General features: G+C 46.5%; 1 protein-coding gene and 1 long non-coding RNA gene across 6 annotated transcripts in view; one reads left to right on the forward strand and one right to left on the reverse strand.

Annotated features, from left to right (window-relative positions):
* Mical (Molecule interacting with CasL) overlaps positions 1 to 19,081 on the forward strand; it is a 123,260-nt gene extending 104,179 nt beyond the window's left edge. For all 5 annotated transcript variants that reach the window (XM_075872282.1, XM_075872285.1, XM_075872286.1 and 2 more), the window contains 4 exons: positions 126 to 222; positions 1,559 to 1,632; positions 9,438 to 9,552; positions 12,741 to 19,081. In XM_075872282.1, the coding sequence (XP_075728397.1) occupies positions 126 to 222; positions 1,559 to 1,632; positions 9,438 to 9,552; positions 12,741 to 12,798 (344 nt within the window). In that variant the 3' untranslated portion in view covers positions 12,799 to 19,081. The remainder of the gene's footprint in view (positions 1 to 125; positions 223 to 1,558; positions 1,633 to 9,437; positions 9,553 to 12,740) is intronic.
* A 926-nt stretch (positions 19,082 to 20,007) lies between these two features.
* LOC142769228 (uncharacterized) lies at positions 20,008 to 22,671 on the reverse strand. The gene is made up of 2 exons (XR_012885714.1): positions 22,626 to 22,671; positions 20,008 to 20,807 (listed from the first exon to the last, which is right to left on the reverse strand). It is a non-coding gene; the product is annotated as an uncharacterized LOC142769228 (long non-coding RNA).
* Positions 22,672 to 24,555: the final 1,884 nt, after the last annotated feature.

Here is a 24,555-nt window from a genome sequence, read left to right on the forward strand (position 1 = left end):
CTATCTGGCAGCCTTAACCATCACTAGTTCATTGTCAAGTGGACAGCTCTTAGTTGCTGGTATAACGTGCGAACATGTCGTTGTTAGGCACTCATGCTAGGTACTCATGTTTTCGGTCATTACAGATCTTCAGGCAGAAGAGAAGGACCTGACGCAAGTGCTGTTTCGGTTGATGAGGCAAAAGAACAAGTTATCCAGGGAGGAGCAAGAACTGCTAATAAGGTATTTGATCTGGCAATCTTTATTGCAATAGCAATTACTGTGTGCACTCCACTATGGGCCGCGCTCGTGTAAGGGCTGCTCCGCCAGCTTGGTAGTCTAAATTTCAAACAAAAAAAAGAAGCCTCACCAGAAAACGGCAGTGTCGTCACGGCTAAAGAGAAAATCACTTCAGCTGGTCTGCTTTTGTATTTTAAAATGTGTCCACGAACACTACTTTAAAGAGTTTCAAGGTCAGGATTTCTAATTCTGCAGACGGCACTGAAAATGATTGGATTCATCAATGTGGATGTGGATACATCAATGTGTGGATGACCCAAGCAGCAGCGACAAGCCGAGCCCGAGCAGTGATACAGATGAAGACATCTAGTGAAGATGTCCGCAGCTAGATGCCAGATATCCAATCGTTAGGTATATATGGCACTGTTAAATGGCTTCTTTCATACATGAATTCAAAATCGAACAAAATTTTCACACTTCCGTGGAAAAGTTGCATTCCATCAAAATTGCAAAAAAAAGTGCGGTCCTTACAAGAGTGTATACGGCATACAGACACTTCAAGCAGATTTCTGCCATCTTTATTAGTTTCTGTATGAAGTCCAAACAATGTGCACATGCAATGTAGGAACTTCGTGATTCGAGAATAGAGTTTGGTGTGTTCAATCAACTGCCACTAAGCCAACAACAGATGGTCAAGCTTGACCTTGTGTAAGATTTATAATCTTTTCAGGCATCCCCTAATTGCCAGCAGCCCACTCCGAAAAGTACGGCCCACTCCACTTCATGAACACTGTCGAAATAGCGAAGCTGATGCCCTTCCTTCATCAGGCTCATCCTCGCACATATTTCGGCGCCTCTCATTGGTTCACTCTTTTTACCGAGCTTGGACACTCTCTTAGCGTACCTCTTGTTCGTTCACCCTCTCTGATTCTCACCCTCACCCACCTTGGTGCAGTGCAGTCATTGCTCTCTTACCGAGTCCCACTCTTGCCAGATCGAAAGATCGCTTGACCAGCACCACAACAACCGATGGGAAAGCCTAGACTTAGAACAACTTGGCGCGTAAAAAGCATCGGCTATTTGAATGATGTTATACAGAAGACTTCTTAAAGCTTCCCGAAACTTAGTTCTGAGAGAGCCCCTGATGTCTGGCCACGTTTTACTGATAGCATCAGTGAGCTCAAGTTTGACATTTTCCTTTCAATGCAAGACTGATGTCATAAATTTTACATTGCGACTCCATGATTTGCTCTTTGGTCGGAGGCGATTGCGCAGTGTCTGTAGACTTGGTCTAGAATGTGTCCTGTGCCATGATCTCCTTTGCACTTTCCCCATACAGGGTCAAGGACCTGGAACTAGAGGACCAACAGTCAAAACTTCAGCAGGAGATGCGGGAACGCATGGCCATTGATGGTGAGCATGCTACGCTACCCCTCATGTATGTATATATTGCCGCATGTTGTTAGGCACCTACCGAAGTCTTGCCCCGCTTCCTGCTCTTATGAATTCTGCCACACCAACTGACAAGCCAAACGCGCCAAGCTAAACGCGCCAACGCGCCATGCAACGCTGGCTGCAGGTGTCTCCACATCACGCGCTGGACAAGGAACGCTGGTGGTTTTTCGAGGAGCTGCCACACCAACTGACAAGCCGAACGCGCCAAGCTAAACGCGCCAAGCTAAACGCGCCAACGCGCCATGCAACGCTGGCTGCAGGTGTCTCCACATCACGCGCTGGACAAGGAACGCTGGTGGTTTTTCGAGGACCAGCTCGAGGCGAGACGCAGGAGAAGTTGACGAGGTTTTGACCAGTGAGCTCACGACCTTTGTGTGTTTAGTTGACGGGCACAAGTTCGCCATTAATAAATAGCTGTTTTAGCTTCCGGCACTGTATTTGTTCGTTACAAACTGGTGGAGGTGCGGGGTAATGATTCCAAGCCCATCTCAGCATAGGGAACATAGCCCAGAACCCCGAAGGTTGGAGCCAGCGCTGTTGACTCCCGTACACCAACGAACGAGTCGTCGGCTACGAGGTGAGCAGCCCGAGTTTGGTGCCCTCTTCGATTCTTCGAGACCAGCGGAGGACGTAAGTTCCGGAGCCCCTGCAATGGCCACCCAAGCGAGTTCACTTCCATCGCATATCGTCATGGACCCACCCCACATACCAGAGGTATTTCATGGTGATATTTTCGAGGATTCCGAGGACTGGCTCGACGGTTTCGAACGCGTTGCCAGACTGAACGGTTGGAACGAAGACAGGAAACTTCGCTACGTCTACGTGGCACTGCAAGATTCTGCACGTACGTGGTTCGAAAACCACGAAGCGTCCTTATTATCGTGGGACGACTTTCGAAGAGAGTTTCTTGCTACGTACCCAAACACGGACCGCAAAGAAAAGGCAGAGGCCGCTCTTCAGACGCGAAACCAACGGAACAACGAGAGCGTCGCCATGTACATTGAAGACATGTCTCGGCTGTTCCGCCGGGCCGACCCGAACATGGCTGAGGAAAAGAAGTTGCGGCACCTGATGCGTGGAGTGAAGGAGGAGCTTTTTGCAGGCCTGGTGCGTAATCCACCGCGCTCTCTTGCTGAGTTCAGATCAGAGGCAACCATGATAGAAAAGACCCTGCAGCAGCGCGCGCGCCAATACAACCGGGACGTAAGCGTCTCATCTGTTAGCGCAGCGTCGACAACCCTCACGAGTAACATTGATCTCTTGCGTGAAATGGTGAGGGCTGTCGTAAGGGAAGAACTTCAGAAAATACAAATGACTCAAGCTCATCCAGCGATGTCCTCACTTGCCGACGTTGTGCGCGAAGAAGTGCGGCAAGCGTTTCTACAACCACAACCTCAGGTTCTACAGCGCGCACAACCGGAGCCTCCGCCTCAGTTGTCGTACGCGCAAGCTGTACGACAGGACCTCGGACGCATGAATCGGACGGCTGCGACTGCTGTGATGCCTCCGACGTTTTCTCCGAGTACGCCGCTACCAACGCCGGAAGCAAGACCACGTAAGAGCGATGTATGGCGCACTGTAGACCGGCGGCCCCTTTGCTACCACTGCGGAGAAGCAGGTCACCTTTACCGGGCGTGCCAGTATCGTCGAGCGGGACTGCGTGGTTTTCCAGTCGATGCACCATGCCCACGGAACGGTGAACGGCCCTACGAAATCGAAGAATACTTGTCTTCACGCTATTCCCCTCAAGACACGCAACAACGGGAGTCGCGTTCGACAGCACCGATGCGCTATCGGTCGCCGAGTCCTCGTCCGTCATCAAATCTCCGAAGATCACGTTCACCTAGCCCGCGGCGGGAAAACTAGAGCCAGCGACCTCTGGAGGTGAGGCCGCTGATATACTGACAACTGAAGACCCTCCATTGTTAGCCCGACAGGACGGTGGCAGTTACCAACGACGGTCAAGTGCAGTAGTAGCGACGTTACCTCCGAGATATTAGTCACGATCGACGACGTCGAGGCCGTTGCGCTAATAGACACTGGTGCAGACTATTCCGTTGTCAGTAATGCTCTCGCAAAGAAGCTTAAGAAGGTGATGACTGAGTGGACCGGACCTCAGATACGTACCGCTGGAGGGCACTTAGTTAGCCCCGTGGGGTTATGCACAGCAAGGATAGGAATAAGAGGATTTGTGTATGTCGGCAGCTTTATTGTGCTTCCTGAGTGCTCCCGGGAACTGATTATAGGCATGGACTTTTTGCAAACAAACAATGCAGTCATTGACTTGCAAGAGTCCCAGGTTTCCTTTTCTACGGAGAATGCCATCGCCTTCTGTCATGCGGAGAAACCAATCGTTCTACCTCTCCGCATTGTGGACGAAGATGTAACCGTGCCGCCACGTTCCAGTGTGACCGTTCTTGTGAGGAGTGAAGTTCTTCGTGACTGTGACGGATTAGCTGACGGACACATCGGACTGCTACTAGAAAAAGGACTATGCGTGGCAAGAGGCCTGGTGAGCCTTCGTGATGGATGTGCGTATGTCCTATTAACTAACTTTCGAAATGAGCTGCAGCATGTTGCGAAGGGAACATCCGTAGCATCGCTGCATGAGTACGTGCAAGTCTCAGATGTTTGCACTCTTGACAAAGCTTCAGAGACAGTAGATAACGTACTCCAGTCAGTAGACATTGACAGAGAGCTCTCGTCATCTCAGAAGCTACAGATTGCTGACCTCATCACAGAGTTCGCCGAGTGCTTCTCCACCTCGTCGAAAGTCGGACGTACTCCCGCCGCAAAGCACCGTATCGTGGTCGAAGAACACGTGAGACCTGTGCATCAGCGCCCATACCGAGTAGCGCCAAAAGAAAGGGAAGCCATCAAGAACCAAGTGCAGGAAATGCTCAACGATGATGTAATCCAGCCATCCAACAGTCCGTGGGCATCACCGGTAGTGCTAGTCAAAAAGAAGGACAACACTCTGCGGTTTTGCGTTGACTACAGAAAGCTGAACCAAGTCACAAAGCGCGATGTTTACCCCCTTCCACGGATCGATGATGCCTTGGATAAGTTACGCAATGCTCATTTCTTTTCATCATTGGACTTAAAAAGTGGATATTGGCAGATCGAGGTGGACGAACGAGATCGCGAGAAGACGGCGTTTGTGACCCCAGACGGACTATACGAGTTCAAAGTGCTCCCTTTCGGTTTGTGCTCTGCTCCCGCTACCTTCCAGAGGATGATGAACACTGTGCTCTCCGGACTCAAGTGGCAATCGTGTCTCGTCTACCTCGACGATGTAGTGGTTTTTTCTTCAACCTTCGAGCAGCACATCCACCGACTGAGAATGGTACTGGATGCCATTCGCGTGGCAGCACTGACCATCAAACCGCAAAAGTGTCACTTTGGATTTCATCAGCTTCGGTTCCTCGGGCACATAGTTAGTGCGGAAGGCATCCGCCCAGACCCGGAAAAGATTGCAGCAGTTGAAAAATTTCCGAAACCGCAAGACAAAAAGGCCGTCAGACGATTCCTGGGACTATGTGCCTACTACAGACGCTTTGTTGAAAACTTTGCTAAAATCGCTGAGCCTTTGACACGGCTGACGAAAGAAAGTGTACCATTCTCTTGGCGGGATGAACAAGAAGCGGCTTTCTGAGAGTTGCGACGCCGTTTGCAGTCTCCTCCAATACTTGCACATTTTGATGAAGAGGCCGATACAGACATACATACCGACGCGAGTAACGTTGGCCTCGGTGCCATCCTCGTTCAGTGGCAGAATGGAGAAGAAAAGGTCATTGCTTACGCGAGCCGCACTCTATCGAATGCTGAGTCTAATTACTCAGCGACAGAGAAAGAGTGTCTCGCAGTTATATGGGCCATCAGCAAGTTTCGCCCATACCTCTACGGCAGACCGTTTCGAGCAATCAGTGATCATCATTCATTGTGTTGGCTGGCAAACATCAAGGACCCTTGAGGAAGACTTGCTAGATGGAGCCTGCGTCTGCAGGAACACGACATCACTGTGGTCTACAAGTCCGGTCTCAAGCACAATGACGCGGATTGCCTGTCTCGCGCACCTGTTGAGTCTCCATCATCTGACCAAGAACAAGACATCCCATTTCTTGGAGTTCTGAATGTGTCGGACATGGCTCGTCTTCAGCGAGAGGACCCGGAACTACGCCCGCTTATCCAATACTTGGAGGGTCACGAAATTGAGGTACCACGAGTTTTCGTCCGTGGTTTGACATCCTATGTCCTCCGGAACGACGTCCTATACAAGCGCAACTTCGTAAACACCGGTGAGACGTTTCTGCTTCTTGTACCATCATCACTGCGAGCAGGAATCTTAGAAGCGTGTCATGACGACCCATCGGCTGGCCATATGGGTAGTAGTCGCACTTTGGCCAGAATTCGCCGCAAGTATTATTGGCCGAAATTAAGGGATTCGGTGCACCATTATGTTAAGTCATGCCGCGATTGCCAGAGACGTAAAATACCACCATCGAAACCAGCGGGTCTGTTGCAACCAATAGAGCCACCAAAAGGGCCATTTCAGCAAGTGGGAATGGATTTGCTTGGTCCATTTCCTCTCTCTTCATCGGGAAAGCGCTGGATTGTGGTAGCAACAGACTACATGACTCGATATGCTGAGACATCACCTCTCGCGAAAGGAACGGCGAACGAAGTAGCCCAGTTTTTCGTCACTCAGATTGTACTTCGACATGGCGCACCACAGGTTGTCATTACAGACAAAGGAACAGCATTTACTGCCCGTTTGATGCAGTCTGTTATGAAGCTCACCCACACCGATCATAGAAGGACTACAGCATACCATCCGCAAACAAACGGATTAACCGAAAAGCTCAATAGAACTCTCGCCGACATGATCTCGATGTATGTGGATGTTGAGCACCAGACATGGGACAGTATTTTGCCTTATGCAACATTTGCGTATAATACCGCAGTACAAGAAACGACACACTTCACGCCATTTCAACTTGTTTATGGTCGGACGGTCACAACGACCTTAGACGCGATGTTACCTATCAACGATTCGAATGAGAGTGACCCACACATCAGTGACTACATAGAAAGGGCAGAAGAGGCACGGCAATTGGCAAGACATCGTATCATTTTGCAACAAGGCTCCGATGCAAGTCGCTATAATCTGAAGCGGAAAGACGTACAGTACAACCCCGGAGACAAAGTGTGGGTGTGGACACCTATACGCGCACCTGGCCTATCGGAAAAACTGATGCGGCGCTATTTCGGCCCTTACAAAGTACTTCGCCAGTTAGGCACGCTAAACTACGAAGTAATTCCTGAAGGGCAAGTGTGCTCAACCCGACGGAGGAATCGCCCAGAAGTCGTACATGTAGTACGAATGAAACCGTACTACGAAAGGCACTGAACGAGACAACTGATATATGTGCTCAAACATCAGATAAATACTCCTTTACAAAACTGTTCGACGTCAGCGTACGCATCGGGACGATGCGTTTCAGGAGGGGGACTAATGCCGCATGTTGTTAGGCACCTACCGAAGTCTTGCCCCGCTTCCTGCTCTTATGAATTCTGCCACACCAACTGACAAGCCAAACGCGCCAAGCTAAACGCGCCAACGCGCCATGCAACGCTGGCTGCAGGTGTCTCCACATCACGCGCTGGACAAGGAACGCTGGTGGTTTTTCGAGGAGCTGCCACACCAACTGACAAGCCGAACGCGCCAAGCTAAACGCGCCAAGCTAAACGCGCCAACGCGCCATGCAACGCTGGCTGCAGGTGTCTCCACATCACGCGCTGGACAAGGAACGCTGGTGGTTTTTCGAGGAGCAGCTCGAGGCGAGACGCAGGAGAAGTTGACGAGGTTTTGACCAGTGAGCTCACGACCTTTGTGTGTTTAGTTGACGGGCACAAGTTCGCCATTAATAAATAGCTGTTTTAGCTTCCGGCACTGTATTTGTTCGTTACAATATTGCAAAGTATTAAAGAGACGCTAAACAGCGTTATAAATAGGTTTAGATGGATAAATCATACTTTGAGAACTCATATATCGTTGATTTTACCATCATAGGTTTATTAAAAGAGGAGCGAATCAAGTTCGAAGGTTCACTTTAAAATTTCTACACCTGACGCCACTGATCTCATAGTGTAGTCATACTAGTACTTCGCCACTTCTGGCTCTTCAAATTTTCGTGAAACTTAATATGTTACCGTATATTGCCAATTATAAATCGACCTTTTTTTCCATAAATTGGCCTCCTGAATTTCAGGGATGGACCTATAATTGGAGTCCACCTATACACGTGCTTCTTAAGTAGACTTGGAATTATAAAGTTGACTTCTTTAATGGGTCCGACGAATGGTCGTTATCCTTAGATTTATTTCTATTTGACGTATTGATAACATCAGCAGCAGAGGCAACGGAGTCAGGGTAACTGCTATCTCCCAAAGAACGCGTGCCGCTTCTGGAGCGTGACATTTTTATGATCTACCATGATGATCGCGCAAGTACGGTAAAGCTATAGTAACTAGAGCAAGAGGTGTCACCAACAAGGTGTCAGATGTACAGCATTTTTTCATGACGCATAGCCAACAGTTCCTATGGTAGCGCCACTACATCGGCGCGTCTGCCGGGCGAGATAGGCAACAACACCGACATTTGCCGCATATGAGTATGACGGGGCATTTGGCTCACGGATAAGTGCAACATGCATTTATCGCTCGCTAGCAATATGGCATGCGCTTATTTGTCGTGACAAGCTCGACATGCATCTCTGCCCGCAATAAACGTGACGCTCATTGTTCATGGAAGTCGGGACATGCATTTCTTGCCTTAGTAGACAGTGTGCGCTAACAGCGCTTGCTGTTAGATTGTCCGCGAAACACCTTGGGCATTTTACGAAAAAGCTGGCAGTGCCGTGTGGGCTGGCAACACTTTGCAGGGAGCTAAACCACATGACACATCGCAAGCACCCTGGAATACGCCCACAAGCGTCGTCATGTCTTTTTGCGCTCACACCTGTTTGCCATTTCCGCTTTTTGGCCCACTTGTGAACAGCGGTGTGTGCATTTTGTAAAGCTTCTCAACGGACGTCAAAATGCCACCGATACACTGGCAATAGTACAGCACTTCTTTCAAGTGGCAAGCAGAGTCTAAAGCAACGTCAAAGCAGGGCAGAAGCTCAATTTGTTGGAAAAGTGCGTGAGGGAATGGAGAAAATGAAGTAACAAGATCTTACATTTCATGGGGTGCAAAAATACATTCCATGGGATGCAACTGTGTTTACGAGTGTGGTTTCACCCCACACCTTGCATGCTGATGCTGCATTCTATTTCAGTGAGTTCTATGTTACCCTCATTTATGATCTTGGGACACTTATTCATGTGGGGCACTTGTTCACTAGAGCATCGTCCGGACACTTTCGATCACTATCAAAGCCAATCAGCAATGGGCTGGATCCGGATCAAATGCAGCTACACAATTGCTTTTAATCGCAATTGGGCCCAACTGGGATCAAGATAATCACAATGTGTGCTTTGCAAATTTGTTTCTAGAATGGTACTTGAGCTGACATTTATGGCAAACTCAACCTGTTGAACCATGTAGCAGTGACCATTGTTGGTTGTAATAAAAAAATGTAGTATGGATTGGGATCAGAAGTGACGTGCCGCACAGGTGTGCGTCATTGTAGACTGGAACATCTGAGTTGTGAACGCAGCACGATGTGTGGCCTGACGCGCACCTGATATTTTCTTTGCAGACTCGGAAAAGTCTCCACGAGACATTGAAAAGGAGCGAGAGATTCTCAACGAGATGCTGGAAATTGTGGAGAAGCGGGACCGGCTAGTGGCCCAGATGGACCAGCTCAGAATACGGTATGTAGCATATCAAATGTGAGGTGTCCTCTGAAACTTTTACTCTCGAATGAGTATCGATGTGATGCCATCAGTCGGTGTCTTTTCTTTTATGTTAGGGGAAGTGTTGTGCCTTGTAAACACTAAAACGCACCACATGACTAAGTGTGCATTTAAGCTCATTAATGTGACCCTCATTATTTCAAGAAATCAGATGATTTGGTTGAATCCCAGTCTCCATATTCATTGTTTAACGGTGTCAAATGCTTACTAATTCGGTCATATTTGGGGCAATTAAGCATATTGGATGATTCTCAAAGTGCACCAAGTGCAAAGTGTCTCAAACGTGTGGCACTAAAGAGTGAGAACGATGTTCATAGACATATAAAGCATTGCCATTGTCATCAGTACAAAGAGTATACATGTACTCTGGTAAACAACAGACCGTGATAATCTGGTGAAATGGGTCTGCATTATCTGAAATCCACAATATCCAAACTCCGCATGAGGAGTGACGAACATGTAACGCAAGACACAAACAAAACACTTTTCATTTACACTTACCTTGAAAAGAAATTTGTGATCAGAGATATGCAAGCACACTTAAACAATGATGCAATCTTTTTGCACCACATTTTACTCGGCTGTGACATTTGAATCATATGCATGACCATTACGCTCTCTCACACACAGGCTTGGCTCGAAGCTTGGCTTGGCAGAAAGCCACTAATGTTGCCAGCCGCAATTTAAAGTTACCGCGGCTTTAGCGCGAGAGAGCACTGAGGTCAAGTTTGTTGTCAGCCTGCGTCATCTGGGCAAAAGTATGCTTAATGAGGCTGATTTTAATTTTGTCCACTGTAGCTGATAATTCGTTGTATTGCGATTTGTTGGAAGAGACCTTCACTCCAATCATTTAATATACAGATGAAACTTAGGTTGAATAATGGTCCATCATATCTTAAAGTCTGTTGTATGCGGGCCTGTTACAATGACTGTAGATCGTAGTAACGACAGAAAAGCCAGAACGCTTCATGCCTATTTGCGTTTACGACTGCCTGAGACACCATTTTGGCCGCTGGTGTTCAGAAACGTTCAGTCACGTTATTAGCAACTAAGGCTTCAGTGGCTCTGGAAAGTGGTTTGTTTTCGTGTTAATTGTTGCACTGGGCGTTTCATGTATTAATTGCGTGCCTTTGGAACTGCATACATATTCTCACCATCCATTATTGTACCAGATTTCTTCCACAGCGGCTGCACTGCTCAGTAGTCCTGCTTTGAGTGTGTATGCATAGGCCATGCATGTGCTTTCTGAACTGTGTGGACTTTGCCCATGATGTCATCGTTAGTGACCACGGTTTCGTCTAAAGTGAATGTGGCATTGAGTAGCTTCATTTTGACTTGTCGCAATGCGTGTGCATTGTCACAAATCTCAAACCAAAGGTGAAGAAGCTGAAAAGGTTACAGCCGCCGCCCACATGCTGACACTTGCTACATCGCGATGTATGAAGAATCAGTTTCTGGCCATTTTACTGGCTGAGGAAGTATCGTGAGGTGCTCTCTTATTGGTGTGGGTGGTGGCAATGCACAATAAGGAAGAGGTGCATAGCCAATTTTGGGCTAATTAAGACACAGGAGTCTTTCACCAAGGTTAATGAAATTGGGGCTTTAATGCTGCTCTCACACAAAGCAAGTATGGGATTCACATATTCATTAAGGAAATGAAAGACTGTTCATGGAATAGGCATTTGTTCATTGTTTTCTTGGTACTGTTTTTAATTTGACCTTTGGTTAATTCAGACACCTTTCCTGGTGCTGTGAAATTCGAATTAACGAGATTTTGCTGAAAATGTTATTCTTTTCAGCTGGTATGGTTTCTGCTTGGTAGGCCAGAAGGTCGGGCATATAATCCTCATTTTTAGAAACTTCATAGTTTTTTGGGGGGTGAAGCACTGACTTCTGATTACAGACTTTAGTTTTGCAGGGAAACAGCTCATTGTGCTTCCCTGAACACATGTGTCAGGCAGTCACACCTACAGCCAACTTTCTGAAAGCTCCTTTTCGTCAATTTGTCGTACAAATATGACTTTCTCTATGGTTCTTAAGAAATAATAAAAGTTAGAAGACTGGTACCAGGGTAGCTGGTGCTCTAGTTGTGACTTCCTATTGCCTCTTGGGAGTTTGTGCCACTGTGCACAGAAAGACAGTGTAAAGAGCTTGAATTGTCTTGGTCCTAGACTGGTGGTACCATTTCAGCCACCGTACTTCAACACCACACCTTTTGTTCATGCAAGCATATTATTCTTCATTGTAACACGATGGAAAGGTGGGCTAGTTGGTTTGGGTGTGTGTTTCACCCGCACTCACAGTTCGCTGAACAATCGTATTATTCTACCCATAACAACGTGAATGTGTGAAGTTTATCGGGATACGTGATTAGTTGGGCACATCGCGTGACCTGTGGCCTGTTATGGTGAATTCAAGTGGCAGATTCGGAGTGGCCGGTGAACTCTTCTCCGAAGAACTTCCATTGGGTGGTGGGCAACTGAAAGAAATAGGCCTCTGGAACACAGGCGCTGCCGCCAGAACAAGTGGCAGGTGGTGCTACCACTCATCTGTTTCTGGAAGTGCCTAGCATTCACCGCATTTCGGGTCGTTTTCACCTTCGCAGGCGCGGGCAGGGAGAACAAGTGTGCCATGGCAGTGTGTTGCATAGGTCACCTGGTACGCCACGCTTGGGCACGCTCGAGGTGCATGCAACTTCTGGTTGCATTCGCCACTTTTCTCAATTGAGTGGAGAGAGATGCGCTGTGGAGTGAATCTGGCAGCGGAGCTGCTCCAGATCTGCCAGTTGAACTTACAGGGAGCCCCCTCAGTCTGCCAATGGAACAGGCTTGCTCCCCATGGAGGAGAAAAGCTGCTGCCGGAAGCGCTCAGAATCTGCCATTGGAATCCGCTTTTCTGTCAAAGTGATGCAACCGATGTCAGGCAATGGAAAATGAAGTTGTGTTCTGCAGGGGAACGGGCAGCATGATGTAGTTAGAAAATTGAGAAAGCACGCAGTAGTGTCAGCCGGTAAATGACTGGGCAAATTAAAGGTAGAGGGGAGAAGCCTTCATTAGGCACAGTTGATGTAAAAATATAAATATGAAGATACTTGCACATGCACTTTTTAACACTCATACATTGTTAATTACCCTAATTACTTGCAGGGAAGAAACCGAGGAGAAGGAGCTCGCTGCCCGCATACTGACGCAAGGGGCTACTTGAGAGCGACTATTCCTAGGTACCCCCAGTCAATAGGCGACGCCACCCTGGCCGCCCGAAGAACAAGCCGCGTTTTGCCGAGTCATCGCAGGCTTTGCCATCGTTCAGCCCGGCCCACTTAGCATTTTGCCATTGTTGCTCACTTGTTTCTTGCCATTAGTGAACCTTGCCTAGGCTACTCACCCAAAGAAGGGCACCCGCTTTGCCAATGGGCCTGCCGACGTGACGCCACCGCATGACCAAACATGTTGCCGCGGTTTTGCCAACGTGATGAGGCACTGTACGACCTGTTGCAGATGTGTTTGACCCACTGCCGATGTGATCGCAGCGAGTCTCTGAGGTGTTGCTTCATAAGAGGAAGATTTGCCTTGTATGCAGCATTGATTCTCGTGTGAGTTTTCAACGAGAAATAGAGAAATGTTCTTTCATTTTTTTAACGAAAGTTTCATGCATAAGTTCACGTAACAGGCACCTAATTTAAAGCTTCCACTGAAGCGTGACTGAAGTTTGTGCCGTTCGCTTTTGAAACGATCAGGTTGCTAAATATTTTGCTGGTACATTTAGCAATGCACCAAATCGCAAGTTGCTAACCATTTTGCTGGTACATTTAGCAATGCACCAAATCGCAAGTTGCTAACCATTTGTATGATATATAGTGCTACCTTTTTGTAGTTATGACATGTCTTTTAAAAGAGAGCCAGAATTGTAGCTCATTTACAGCTTTATGTGTTGTTATTAATGAGCCTGTGTAAGCAAAACTGTGTGAGATACAGAAAATACAGTCAAAAATTGAAAACATACCTGCTAGTTTACAACTCGCATTAGTTACGTGATAAACCGTGTTCATTATAGAGTTCTACTCATGCCGCATTTAAGGACATATTGCACAGTAAGGTGTAGAAATCTTGCCCACTTGAAATTCTCTTTCAAGTGCAGTGTATAGGATTTTGGTACTCGGTTTCGATGCCAGTATAGCGCATTTCTTGTTGTTGTTCATTTGGAAAACATTGTTTCAAGGTTGTCTTTAATGCTGTGGTTTTTTGGGCAGCTGTTTTAAAAGATTTATGGTTTTAAGTGAATGTCTTGAATCTATGCGTTTATTAGAGTTTCGGTCTTTGATAAATGAAACAATATTTTATCGTAATTAGTTGAGCACTCGTTGGGCAAAAGCATTTTATTCTGTTTGTACATGTGCAGAAGAAGGTAAAAATTGAAAGTTTTTTTCCTAAGAAGCGCTGTTTTACGAAGGAGCTGGTGTTCTGACGTTTTCTGACATTTTCTGTCGTCATGCTTCTGCAGTTACGTCAGGCTTCTGGAGAATTCATTCACACGCCAGTTTCATTCTGGTTGTGCTACTAGCGTGCTAAATGTGGGTTTAGCTGTGGTTAGTGCGCACACTTGTGATGAACTTGCTGCGACTAGTGCATTTTTTGTGATTTTTTTTCGTTTTTGTTCTTCTAGAGAAGTGTAGTGTAATGTACACAAGCGAACAAAAAATGATTTGGAATTTTGATGGCGTCAGCGGTCTGCTTTAGTGCATTCCTCGACATTCTTTTAACTCTTTATGTCACAGCACGAAGACTGTCTGATGCTCACACGTGAGCAGCCAGATAACGTGCCAAATCAATCTGCGACAGGTTCTGCTGCTTGAGATTAAATTTTTTGTGGAGAACATGTACCAATGTGTACGAAAAGGTGCTTACCGTATAGTTTACTTGTAATTTTGGCAGCTTGAGAACTGTCATGTCTGTAGTGAGCATCCATGCAGTGATACTACACTGTGGTGAAGTTTGCCTTGTGTAACGATTTCCATTTATGCTTTGTCAATAAGAAAAAGAAAAAAATTGCGTGAATGCTATGTCTGTGACATTTTTGCATCCTGTTGTATTGTTGATGAATCCTCTGGTAACTGACCAAATGAAAAATTTTCACAGGTTTGTTTTTTTTGGGGGGGGGAAGGGGTAGGCAGATTGGAAGGGCGGGTTTTCGATCAGATTTTCTATTTGTTTTTCAGAGGACGATTGAAATGTTTTTTGACAAAATCACTATAGTAGACAAAAATATGAATATGTCGCAGTACCTAAAGAAATTCTAGTGCAAAAAAAAGTTGCCCAGAGATTTGTGTTGCTGAGCAGCTGTTTTTAATATTGATAATGGCATGCAAAGCTTGGAGGGGGATAAGACTGAGTAATAAAAAGAAAGGACAGTTAAACAATATCACTTGTTAGGCTATGTAATGTGTGACTAATTAGTACAGTACTCCTATAAACTGCTTATAAAGCCCAATTGCATTTTGGTTAACTGAGGTAATTAGCAGCTGATTTCGTTCGATAGATGCTATGAGGCAGCGACATTTACAGACAAGCAATGAAATGAATTTCGAAGCATATGAGCATTCATTTTAATTGAGTACACAAAGCTTGGTTGGTTGACAATGTGTTAATGTGAGAATTGGTTTTTCTGACTGCTGTGTTCTGTGCGACAACTGACCTTGTTTCTTGCAAGCTGTTCTGTGTTGCAATATGGTCAATAAATATTTGTTAGCAAGACAAACATAGTCTTGCACAGCGCAGGTATGGCTAATTGGAGACAGAGGGCTATGGCCAATTAAAAGCTGCTATCTGAGAGGGAAGTAGTAGAAAAAGATCCCCATAGCTACCAACTAATGCCATACAGCTATAGCTTCGCATCCATTTTTATTTACTACTTAATGCTTCAGTCACCACACTGTCAATACCTTGCCAATACGTCAGTGTCGAACATAAGCAAAACAATTTTTAAATTGTGCAATCGCGCATGTTTATCCACGTATCTGTACATTACTAGGAAACACATTGAGTGCGCTAGTGGGTTCATGTCTGTGCCCTAGATACCACCAGGTGGCTTAGTGAAAAACAGAAGTTTAAAAATTTTGTAATGAGGTATGCAAGCTGTGGATCAGAAATACACTCAAATCTCATTATAACAAAGTTGCATCTTACTCAAAAATAAGTTTTTTATTTCTGAAAATTTGTTATAAACGAATATTCTAACACTATTACACATTTACATTGTTATAACCAATATTTCGTTGTATCCAGGTTTGTTATATTGTGGTTTGAGTGTAACAGTGTAATGTGGAAATTATACCATCACTGCATAAGCTAAATGCATTGTTGAGTGTATTGAAAGTCTGCGGCGAGATCAGAATCCCAAAAAGAATAGCTGTTCTCTTACCTGGTAAGCAAGTGACTGCAATGGTTTGAAGGCATTAAGAAGATAGCTGCTAAGTCGTGAATCAGACCAGTGGCTCGTTTATTATAGCATGCATACTAGGTCACACTATTGCTGTTCGATGACATTCTAAAGAAAACGTAGAAACTCTTCAAAAAGCGTGTGTGTCACTGCAGATGTGTTTCAAGATACAAGTTCTGATTTGTTGGCTTCCTAGATGGCTGCAGATGCAGAAATCCTATGTGTGTGCCGTTCGGTATGACTATCAACAAAGTAAAACTCCACCACCACACGTTTGCGCCTTCGCCTCCCTGACCCGGGAAGTTAGGTTGTGGGTAATATAATTGAGGTTTTCCACTCGGTGCTTAGTTCAAATTACGTTTGCACAATTTAAAAGTTAACTGATGGCCAATCAATTCAACTATTATGCCTGTCAAAATAGTCCGGAATCGAATGAACCAAAGGGCAATTTTAATTTTGCATGTCTTATGGGGCGTGCCACAAACACACAATATAACATATGTTCACTTTATAATGTACACGTTAATTTACCAACCGTAAGTTCAGACACACAACCGTAAGTTATTGCACATTCTGGGTTAACATATTTGTTCGGCAAGATGTGTGTAGGTTGGTGATCGTTGTACAGCATAGTTGAGATTTTCTTATGTGGGCATTTTTAGAGCTCTAGGCGAACAATTTGTGCGGCCTGTTTATTGTACTTTCGTTATTTATGTCTCTGTGTTGCATTCTTTATGTGCGTTTTAGTGCCTTAGGTGTTTTGTTGCCAAGTCTTCTCCTTGTGGCTGTGTAGATTTTATACGTGGTACTTCTAGACGTCATGACCGCTGCTCCAGTGCCACTGAAAAGTTCTTACTCTGGTTTGAAGCAGTAGCACCACCGGATAAGAAACAAAAGAACAAAAGGAACACTTAAATCTTCACGTTCAGTGTCGCCGATAACAATGCATGCCTTCATCTGTGATGGTGATACGATTAATGTAGAGTTATGGTTGTGCAACCACATAATTACAGCTTTGCACGCTTAGTCTTGTTGCGAGCCGAGAAGCTGCCATTTATTATTAGGGTGTTGCAGTGTCAGGGAAGTACACTTACTCATTTGGGAACTGCCGAGCTTTTAGCAGGAGGTTCGTTAGATCACGTAACACATTCCGTATCGGAAGAAACATGCTTATTGTGACACAGGGAGTCTGCTAAGAAACGCACTGCTCAAAGGACAAATATGATGACGTCAGCAGTTTCTACGTCTCGCTGGTTTGCTTTTAGCGTAATGCCAGTATTAGTGCCAGTGGCTCTCTTACGAATGTCTCAACCTTGCAACCCTACTATCGGGTAAACTAGAACTCTGTTACTGCAGCACCATCTGCGAGCACATCGTTCAGTTGAACGGGCAGCGTATTCAAAATCCTCAGCACGTCCTTGACATTCTTGCCTGGTGCCGTGTTTTCACGCGTGGTGCAGGTAGCATTACATGGCGGCTAGGGAATGTATTAAGCAGTGCTGAAGCGTTTTCGATTGAAAAGCATGCATACAAGGTGTCGTTGCTGAATCGCAGATTTATCTCGCGCTCGTTTTCAAACAAGCTTCACGGTTGGTGCGTTTGAGAGATTGTAAGCTTGGGCGAAACCATCTGAAATGTGAGCGAAATGGAGGTGGGTGTTCAATGAGCTGGAAGGACGTATATATGCTTAGTCAGCCCTGCAGTAATGTTTTGACTTGTGGTGAAGGTTGCAAAATGGCAAGATTATTTGCTGTCGTTACTATACCACAAAGCCTACAGTGTTACGTGCACTTGTGATGGTCACTGGCTTCTCGTCACAGACAAGTGGCATGGTGTTTCTTAACGGGATATAAAGAACGGACATTTCCCTTGCGAAGTTTGCCCCTGCAAGTGCTGTACGGTTTTAACGCCAGGGCATCGAACCAGTTCGTGACAGGTGGCTTACCGTATGCGGCAAGTACAGCTTACACCCGCTACTGCTGATGCACTTACTCCGCAGCGTTTCACGAGATAAAATGCATTGCTGGGCGAGCTGGTGCATTGTCTAAAAATAAAATTTGAGCACAAAAAAGGACGAGGCATAGGAGACAAGTAGACAAGAACGGGTGCTCGTTTCTGTCTACTTGTTAGTTCTTGGCTTCTTGTCAGCCTCTTTTTTCGTGCTCTACTTATATAATTATTATTTGTTTTTGAGATGAAGCAAGTAGAACTTTGTACATACATGCGAGGTCCCGGCAATGCGCAGCCGCCTGTGTAGCTTCCGCGAGCCTTGATCAAAGGTACATCCACAGCGCGCTTTGACTTGTGCGTCTTGCGCATGCCCATAGGTTGTAAAGTATTCGGAGTGGCCAGTACTCCTTAGCCAATGCTTGCTTGCCTGCCGAGCAAGCTAGGTTGTTCAATGCCACGTTGCTTTCTGGCATTAGTCTCCAGATTTCGGTCTGCCCACGTGACCCTCCACTAGGAAACATATTTGCCGTTGATGCATGCACAATGGCCTCTCACTTCGCCACTAGGGGAGTTAACACGTGTTAGTGTAATATTGGAGAGAGCTAAACTAGCCCATTTTGTGCAGAGTGTATGTGCATGTATGTGTGTGCTTAGATGAGGCTTGTGCGAAAAAGAAGATTGTTAGGCCACGTTTTCTTTTCCCCCTGCACTGCGGTGACAGTTTTTGCCCAAGCAACGGTGATTTTGCGGCCGGCAGCTTATGCAATGTAGTAACGTGCAAAAAACTGAGCAGCTGTACGCAGCTTGTCGTGTGAACGCTTTACGAACTGCTCTTGTTTTTCACACGGCTGATGTTCTAATGGTTTCCGACCATTCTTTGTTGTAAACTTTCTTCTTTTCTTTTTGCATCGCACGGACCTGTACAGGAGCAGTGCCTGCGTGTAACATTGCTGCGACTTTGCTTTCGTTGGTGAAGAAGGTTTCAGTGGCAGCAGCAGAAATGTTCTGTAATTTAAGGCCAAGGGGCTTATAGAGCTATTGACTTTTTCCTGTAAACACCTTTATCCACGTTTCAATAAAATGAGACTTGAAAACCAACAAAGTTCACTTGTGTCTAATTATACACTCACACATTCATATAACGAACCCAGATATTACAAAATTAAAGAATAGTCCTGCAATGGATGGAGTGTTAAGATTATAGCTTTATAACAAATTTTTGGATATAACGGACTTTTTTCGTGTAAGGTGCAACTTTGTGATAATCTGGTTTGTGTGTATACACCCCCTAAAAGACGGGGCATATTTTGTCTTCAAACATCAAGCAGGATTGATATTTTATCTATTTCTCTTGTTCGAAACTCTGCACTTGGTAGTTGGTGTTGGCGACGCTGTATCACACAGAATGTGCATCTGCTGCTTGTGTCCTGAAAACACTGTGGGTACACTTCTTAATAGAGGAAGAGTAGCACAAAGTAACAATAAATCCCATATGGTGTGTACTTTCATTTTCTTAGGATCTGGTGCGTTGCATAAACTGCTAAAATTGTTTCTTGTGCTAATTTAGACCTAATGCTAAAAAAATCTTGACACACTTGTACATATCAGTGCTGACAGTGCACTGTGTACTAAAGGAAGTTTATGCCTCTGAGATCCATTGAAGAAACTAAAAAAAAAAATCTCAGTGTTTCAAGTCGTTTCGCTTGGAAAATACCCAACACTTATTTGGTCCATATTAAATGAATATTCAGAAAAAAACATATGTATATTGACTATTCCCAAAGATCTTACTAATTTAACCAAAACTTGTGAAAAAAATATGGATTTCATCAGAACTCAGGGTAACTTCAAAAAATGAAGAGACCAATATTTCCAAAGGCTGTGCCTTATTTCCCTAATAATGGTGACGAAACGAATTAACACGAAAAGTTGAATTCTTATCGAGTGGCCTTTATATCGTCAAGAATCGTGGCAAAGGTTATTTATCAAGTGATACGTGCACCCAGGATCATGTACACAACCACAGCATTAATGAATAAAATGAACTTTATTTGGACCAGGCTCTTTGTACTTCAGCCCGAAGGTGGGTGGCCTCCTCAGCCCAGGTAGCCATGGCTCGCTGCCGCCGCTCTAGCCCGGTTCACCAACCGTAGCTGGTTGTCAGGGTCATGCGTCACCAGCAAAGCCTCCCACTGGTCTTCGAATGCTTCCTCTTTATCCGTTTCTTTCTGTTCGTTTGCGTTTTCACTTGGCAGTTAGATTGTTGCGACACTCCAGCACCATGTGGCGCAGAGTGTTGCATGTGTCTGGAGGGCAGAACTTGCAGTCCAGCCTGAACGTTCCTGGATACATAGCATGCATCAATGTTCCGTGCGGGTAAGTTCCGGCTTGGAGTCTTCACCATGTCACCGCTTGTTCCCTACTCAAACTTTTGTGGGCTGGCGGGTACCAAGCTTCTTCTGCTTCCTGTAGTGTGCCGAATGGTCTGCGTACTTCTTCGGTATGCGCTCATGCTCGTCGTGACAGCCATCGGTACGTGATCCCAGCGTGTCAGAGATGGCTCGGCATGCATGATCTCGAGCCACGGCGTGCGTCGCCTGGTTTCCCGCGAGAGACTTGTGTCCCTGTGTCCAAAGGATGGTTATTGCGCCCGCCTTGCTGCTTCTTAAGACATGCAGTGCTGCCTTTCCAATGCTTCCGTTCATGTATCTTCTACACGCCTCTTGCGAATATCTGCACATTTGTACAGTCCCTGTAGCTCAGGCAGTAAGGAGTTGAGTTCGTAAGCGTAAGGAGGCCTGGTGGTTTAAACCACAGTGTTGGCAATGCTGAAAAAAGAAAACGTCACATACTATATATAGCGATAAGGATTCAGTGGTAACAACGCCCATGTGCTTTTTAAAAATTTTTAAGCATGATAGTCGCAAAAATAGTGAACGAACTTCTAAGTCATGCACTCTGTGCCGTGCTGAAAATCACCGGTCAATTGACGTCACAGACAGGTTGCTGGGTACCCAAACATGGCGGCCACCATGAATTTTCATCTCATTAGAGGTTAGCAGTATACAAGCTGGAAAGGTAGTAGCAGGGTAGGACAGACAGTCCTTCCCTTCCCGTGTTCTTTCGTGCTTCCCCACTTTCTTTCGTACGCCAGCCCCACTAAGGGTGAGCACAAAGAAACGGGAAGGGGAACCGGGGCTAATAAGATGCCACAGTTTGTTTCTTCGCGTGTATGAGTTAACGCAGCGCGTCAAAATACGAGCTGGTATCCGAATAGGGCGGCCACGGTGGTGTAAATGCACACTCTGTATAAATATGTGTGTGTGGTGTCCGCTTGGAAAGTTCAAGAGTGGTTCGGTTGCGACGACGCAAACAACAGAGAAAAAAATTGCAGTGAATAATGATGACTGGGGCGACGCGTCTGTCTGTCCATGCGTCCAGACGGACGGATGGAAACACGAACGCATGGATGGACGGCTGGATGGAAGGCAGCATGAATGAACGGACGGGCGAACGGACTGACGCATGGACAGATGCTTTGCCCCACTCATCATCATTGACTCTGTGCATATGCTGTGAATACTAACGATATCTTGTTATATTATTCCCAAGGACATATACACACAACGCAATTTATTGAGTAACTCATTAAGTAGAGGTGGCTACATACTACTACTACTACTACTACTACTACAAATGCAGAAGAAAGAACGGCCCACGGCCTAAAAAGCTTCGGCCCTGAAAATTACGCCATCTCCCACAATAGGCAACCATGTGTAGATGCGAAACAGCGGGCGCTAAGGCTTACACTGGCGATGATGTGGACGCTGGCGCTCATCACGACGTTAGGGTGGCTAGAATGGCCATTCTAGAAAGGCCCATTCTATCCACCCTAACGACGTTGCGCAGGAGAAACTTGGGGAGGCACAAAGTACGCAGTGATGGACCGGTGTTTCCCACTGGAACATGCCCATTGCTTCTAATGGGCAGTGAGAGGCAGAAGACTCTGAGTCTTACGTTCGCCCTCTCTCACCTCGCAACGCTTCAGCGTTGCGAGGTGAGAGAGGGCGAACGTAAGAGAGGAGAAAAAGGGAGAGGGATTCGCATGCGCCATGGCACAATAAACGCCGCTGGGAGAAATGCCTAGAGGAGAGAGAGGGGGAGCGAGTACAAGGAGTGGGTATGTAAGAAGTGGAGAGAGGAACGTGAGGCTGTTGGAGGGAGAGAAGGAGGAAAGTTGCGCATGCATAGCGTGAGTGCGGACGCGGCGGCACATAGGCCTGAGCAAAAGATGCTTCGCATCTAAAATGGTGAAGCCGTTCTTTGACTAGCCTGTGTAACGCTGATCGTACGTGTCGCGTCTCCGTGCCAACACGCCGCACCGCGTTCCCCCAACCGCAGTTGTTTGAACGATGCCAAGCAGGTCAAGTCGCAGCTGCACGTTAACGTCTCTTCCTCACCCGCAGCAGCTGCCGGCTCCTCCGAGCACACCAAGATGGTGTTGCTCCTCCGCCCACTCGCAACGCACTTCTCGCTCACTTCATCCTCTCCTCCACACGCTCGCAACACACTTCTCACTCGCTTCACCCTCTACATCCCTCGCAACGCTCAACCGCACGTCGTGTGAAATCACTCGACTCGTTTACCTGCTATGAAACTTGCACAGACCCCAACCCACCTATTGTGTCTGTGTTTCAAAGAAACATTTATTCGAGTAAACGCTACACCAAGTTCCGCTTCAAACCGTTCTTCCAGCACCCGCGTCGGCGCCCGTTTCAGCCGGGTCAATGACGTGCGCACCACTGCTGCTTTGCATTCCATCAGGGTTTCCTTCGGGGAGATGGTGCATATTTTTTTTCTTTTAGACACAATGAGAAGAAGGAGGAGAGGTAGACCTGAAGAGCGGGTTTCTAGCCTGCTACTCCTCACGGGGATAAGGGAAAAAGGGAACGAAAAAGAGGGGCATGATGAGGGGTGATAGTGAAATAGCACAATGAGTCACTGCACACACTGTCCCGTTCGGTGCAGGACAGACACAAAAGTCTCAACATTAGCTACATTAGCGCGTGCTCTAAAGGCGGGAATCTGTACCTCTCTTGCTTAGAAATGTCAGCATGCCCTTAAAGCTGCGTTGGGCGTGATCCACACGTGCCCTCCCCCCACCCAAATTTTTTCCGCCATGGATAGCAAAAAATGGTGTTCCTCCTGAAATCAAAGTGGTGCCACCCACTCTTGAAAAAAAAAATCCGGATACGCGCCTGGGCAGCGCTGTAATCTGACCTTCAGTTTACGGGCCAAAAGTTCGGACGAACAAACAGTTTCATCTTGCAATTACTGTCTGATTCCTTCGCCTATGTGAAGACCCCATTACGATACCGTGACTTTGAAATATTAAAGCCCAGCAAGTAGATAGCATTATTACAACTTAAATAATAACATAAACAATTATTACGATGGCGCATTTTTGCCGTCTCCGTCGCGGGAAAGGCGTATGAAGGGCTGCAGAAAGGGAATTGGTTGCTCCAATAACAAATGCGTAATTTGACCACGCCAGGCGCGGGTCGCGTGCGCCGTTGGTTTAGTGCAGGTGGCTCATCTACACATCATCTAGCCCTTCGCGATACACTACTTACAAAATGAAAATTGTTGCTGAAAATCTACAGAACAACAGATCACATAAAGGAGCACTTATACAAAATTTTCGAACGCGAGGTCATGTGCGTGATGGATTTATATAGATACAGACACATCTACGAAGTATCAAGGGCAAACAACGACGATAACATATCTAAAATCAATTTTCAAGTGCATGCCGTATACTACTGAGCGAGCGAGATGAAAGCCCCTCGCGACGCCAGCATCAAAGTGGGGGGAGTGTAAACAAACCTACGTCACACTTTTGTGCTGTCTGTTAGATTGGCGCGCGTCCCGTGCTTGCTGCGCCTGCGAGAACTTCCTCCTTGTCTGCGGCTTCGCGCGTGCCGGCTGCGGTGTCCATCATTGCTGCGCCCATGTCACAGTGTAGCGCGGTCATGGGGCCAGCTGTGCTTACCTTGCTACTGGAACTGTACCTGACCAGCTCGGTAGTCTTTTAAGCCGAATCTTTGGCTGGGCGTGTGCCCTCTCTTTGTGTAGAGAGAGGGCCCGCAGCATTGCGTAGTCACCTGCCCTCTCTCTCCATTGGGACAAGGTGCGGTGCCGCGTTCAAAAGCCACGCTCTGACGCTGCAGCAGGTGCGCGTGGTCAGGCTTAAAGGGCCAGTCAACAGGCTTCGAAACGCTTAGAAAAAAGCTTGCGCATCTTTCGCAGCATGACCAATCTTCTTCCACGCGCACTGACGTCAACTCGGCGATCGGTGACGTTGACTTCATTACACTTTGTTTAGGCCAATCGACGAGCTGCGGGCTGCGTCACATCGCCGATCGCTGAGTTGACGTCAGCGCGCGTATAACAAGGTCGGTCACGCACAGGAAAGATGCGCGAGCTTTTCCTGGCCCTTTAAGATGCTTGCATGTCGGCAAACATGGGACTAGCACACTGCTTATGCTGGCCACCATCCCCGCTGGTATTTCGTGC

The sequence above is a fragment of the Rhipicephalus microplus genome, chromosome 8 (genome assembly GCF_043290135.1).
Source record: "Rhipicephalus microplus isolate Deutch F79 chromosome 8, USDA_Rmic, whole genome shotgun sequence".
Taxonomy (NCBI): domain Eukaryota; kingdom Metazoa; phylum Arthropoda; class Arachnida; order Ixodida; family Ixodidae; genus Rhipicephalus; species Rhipicephalus microplus.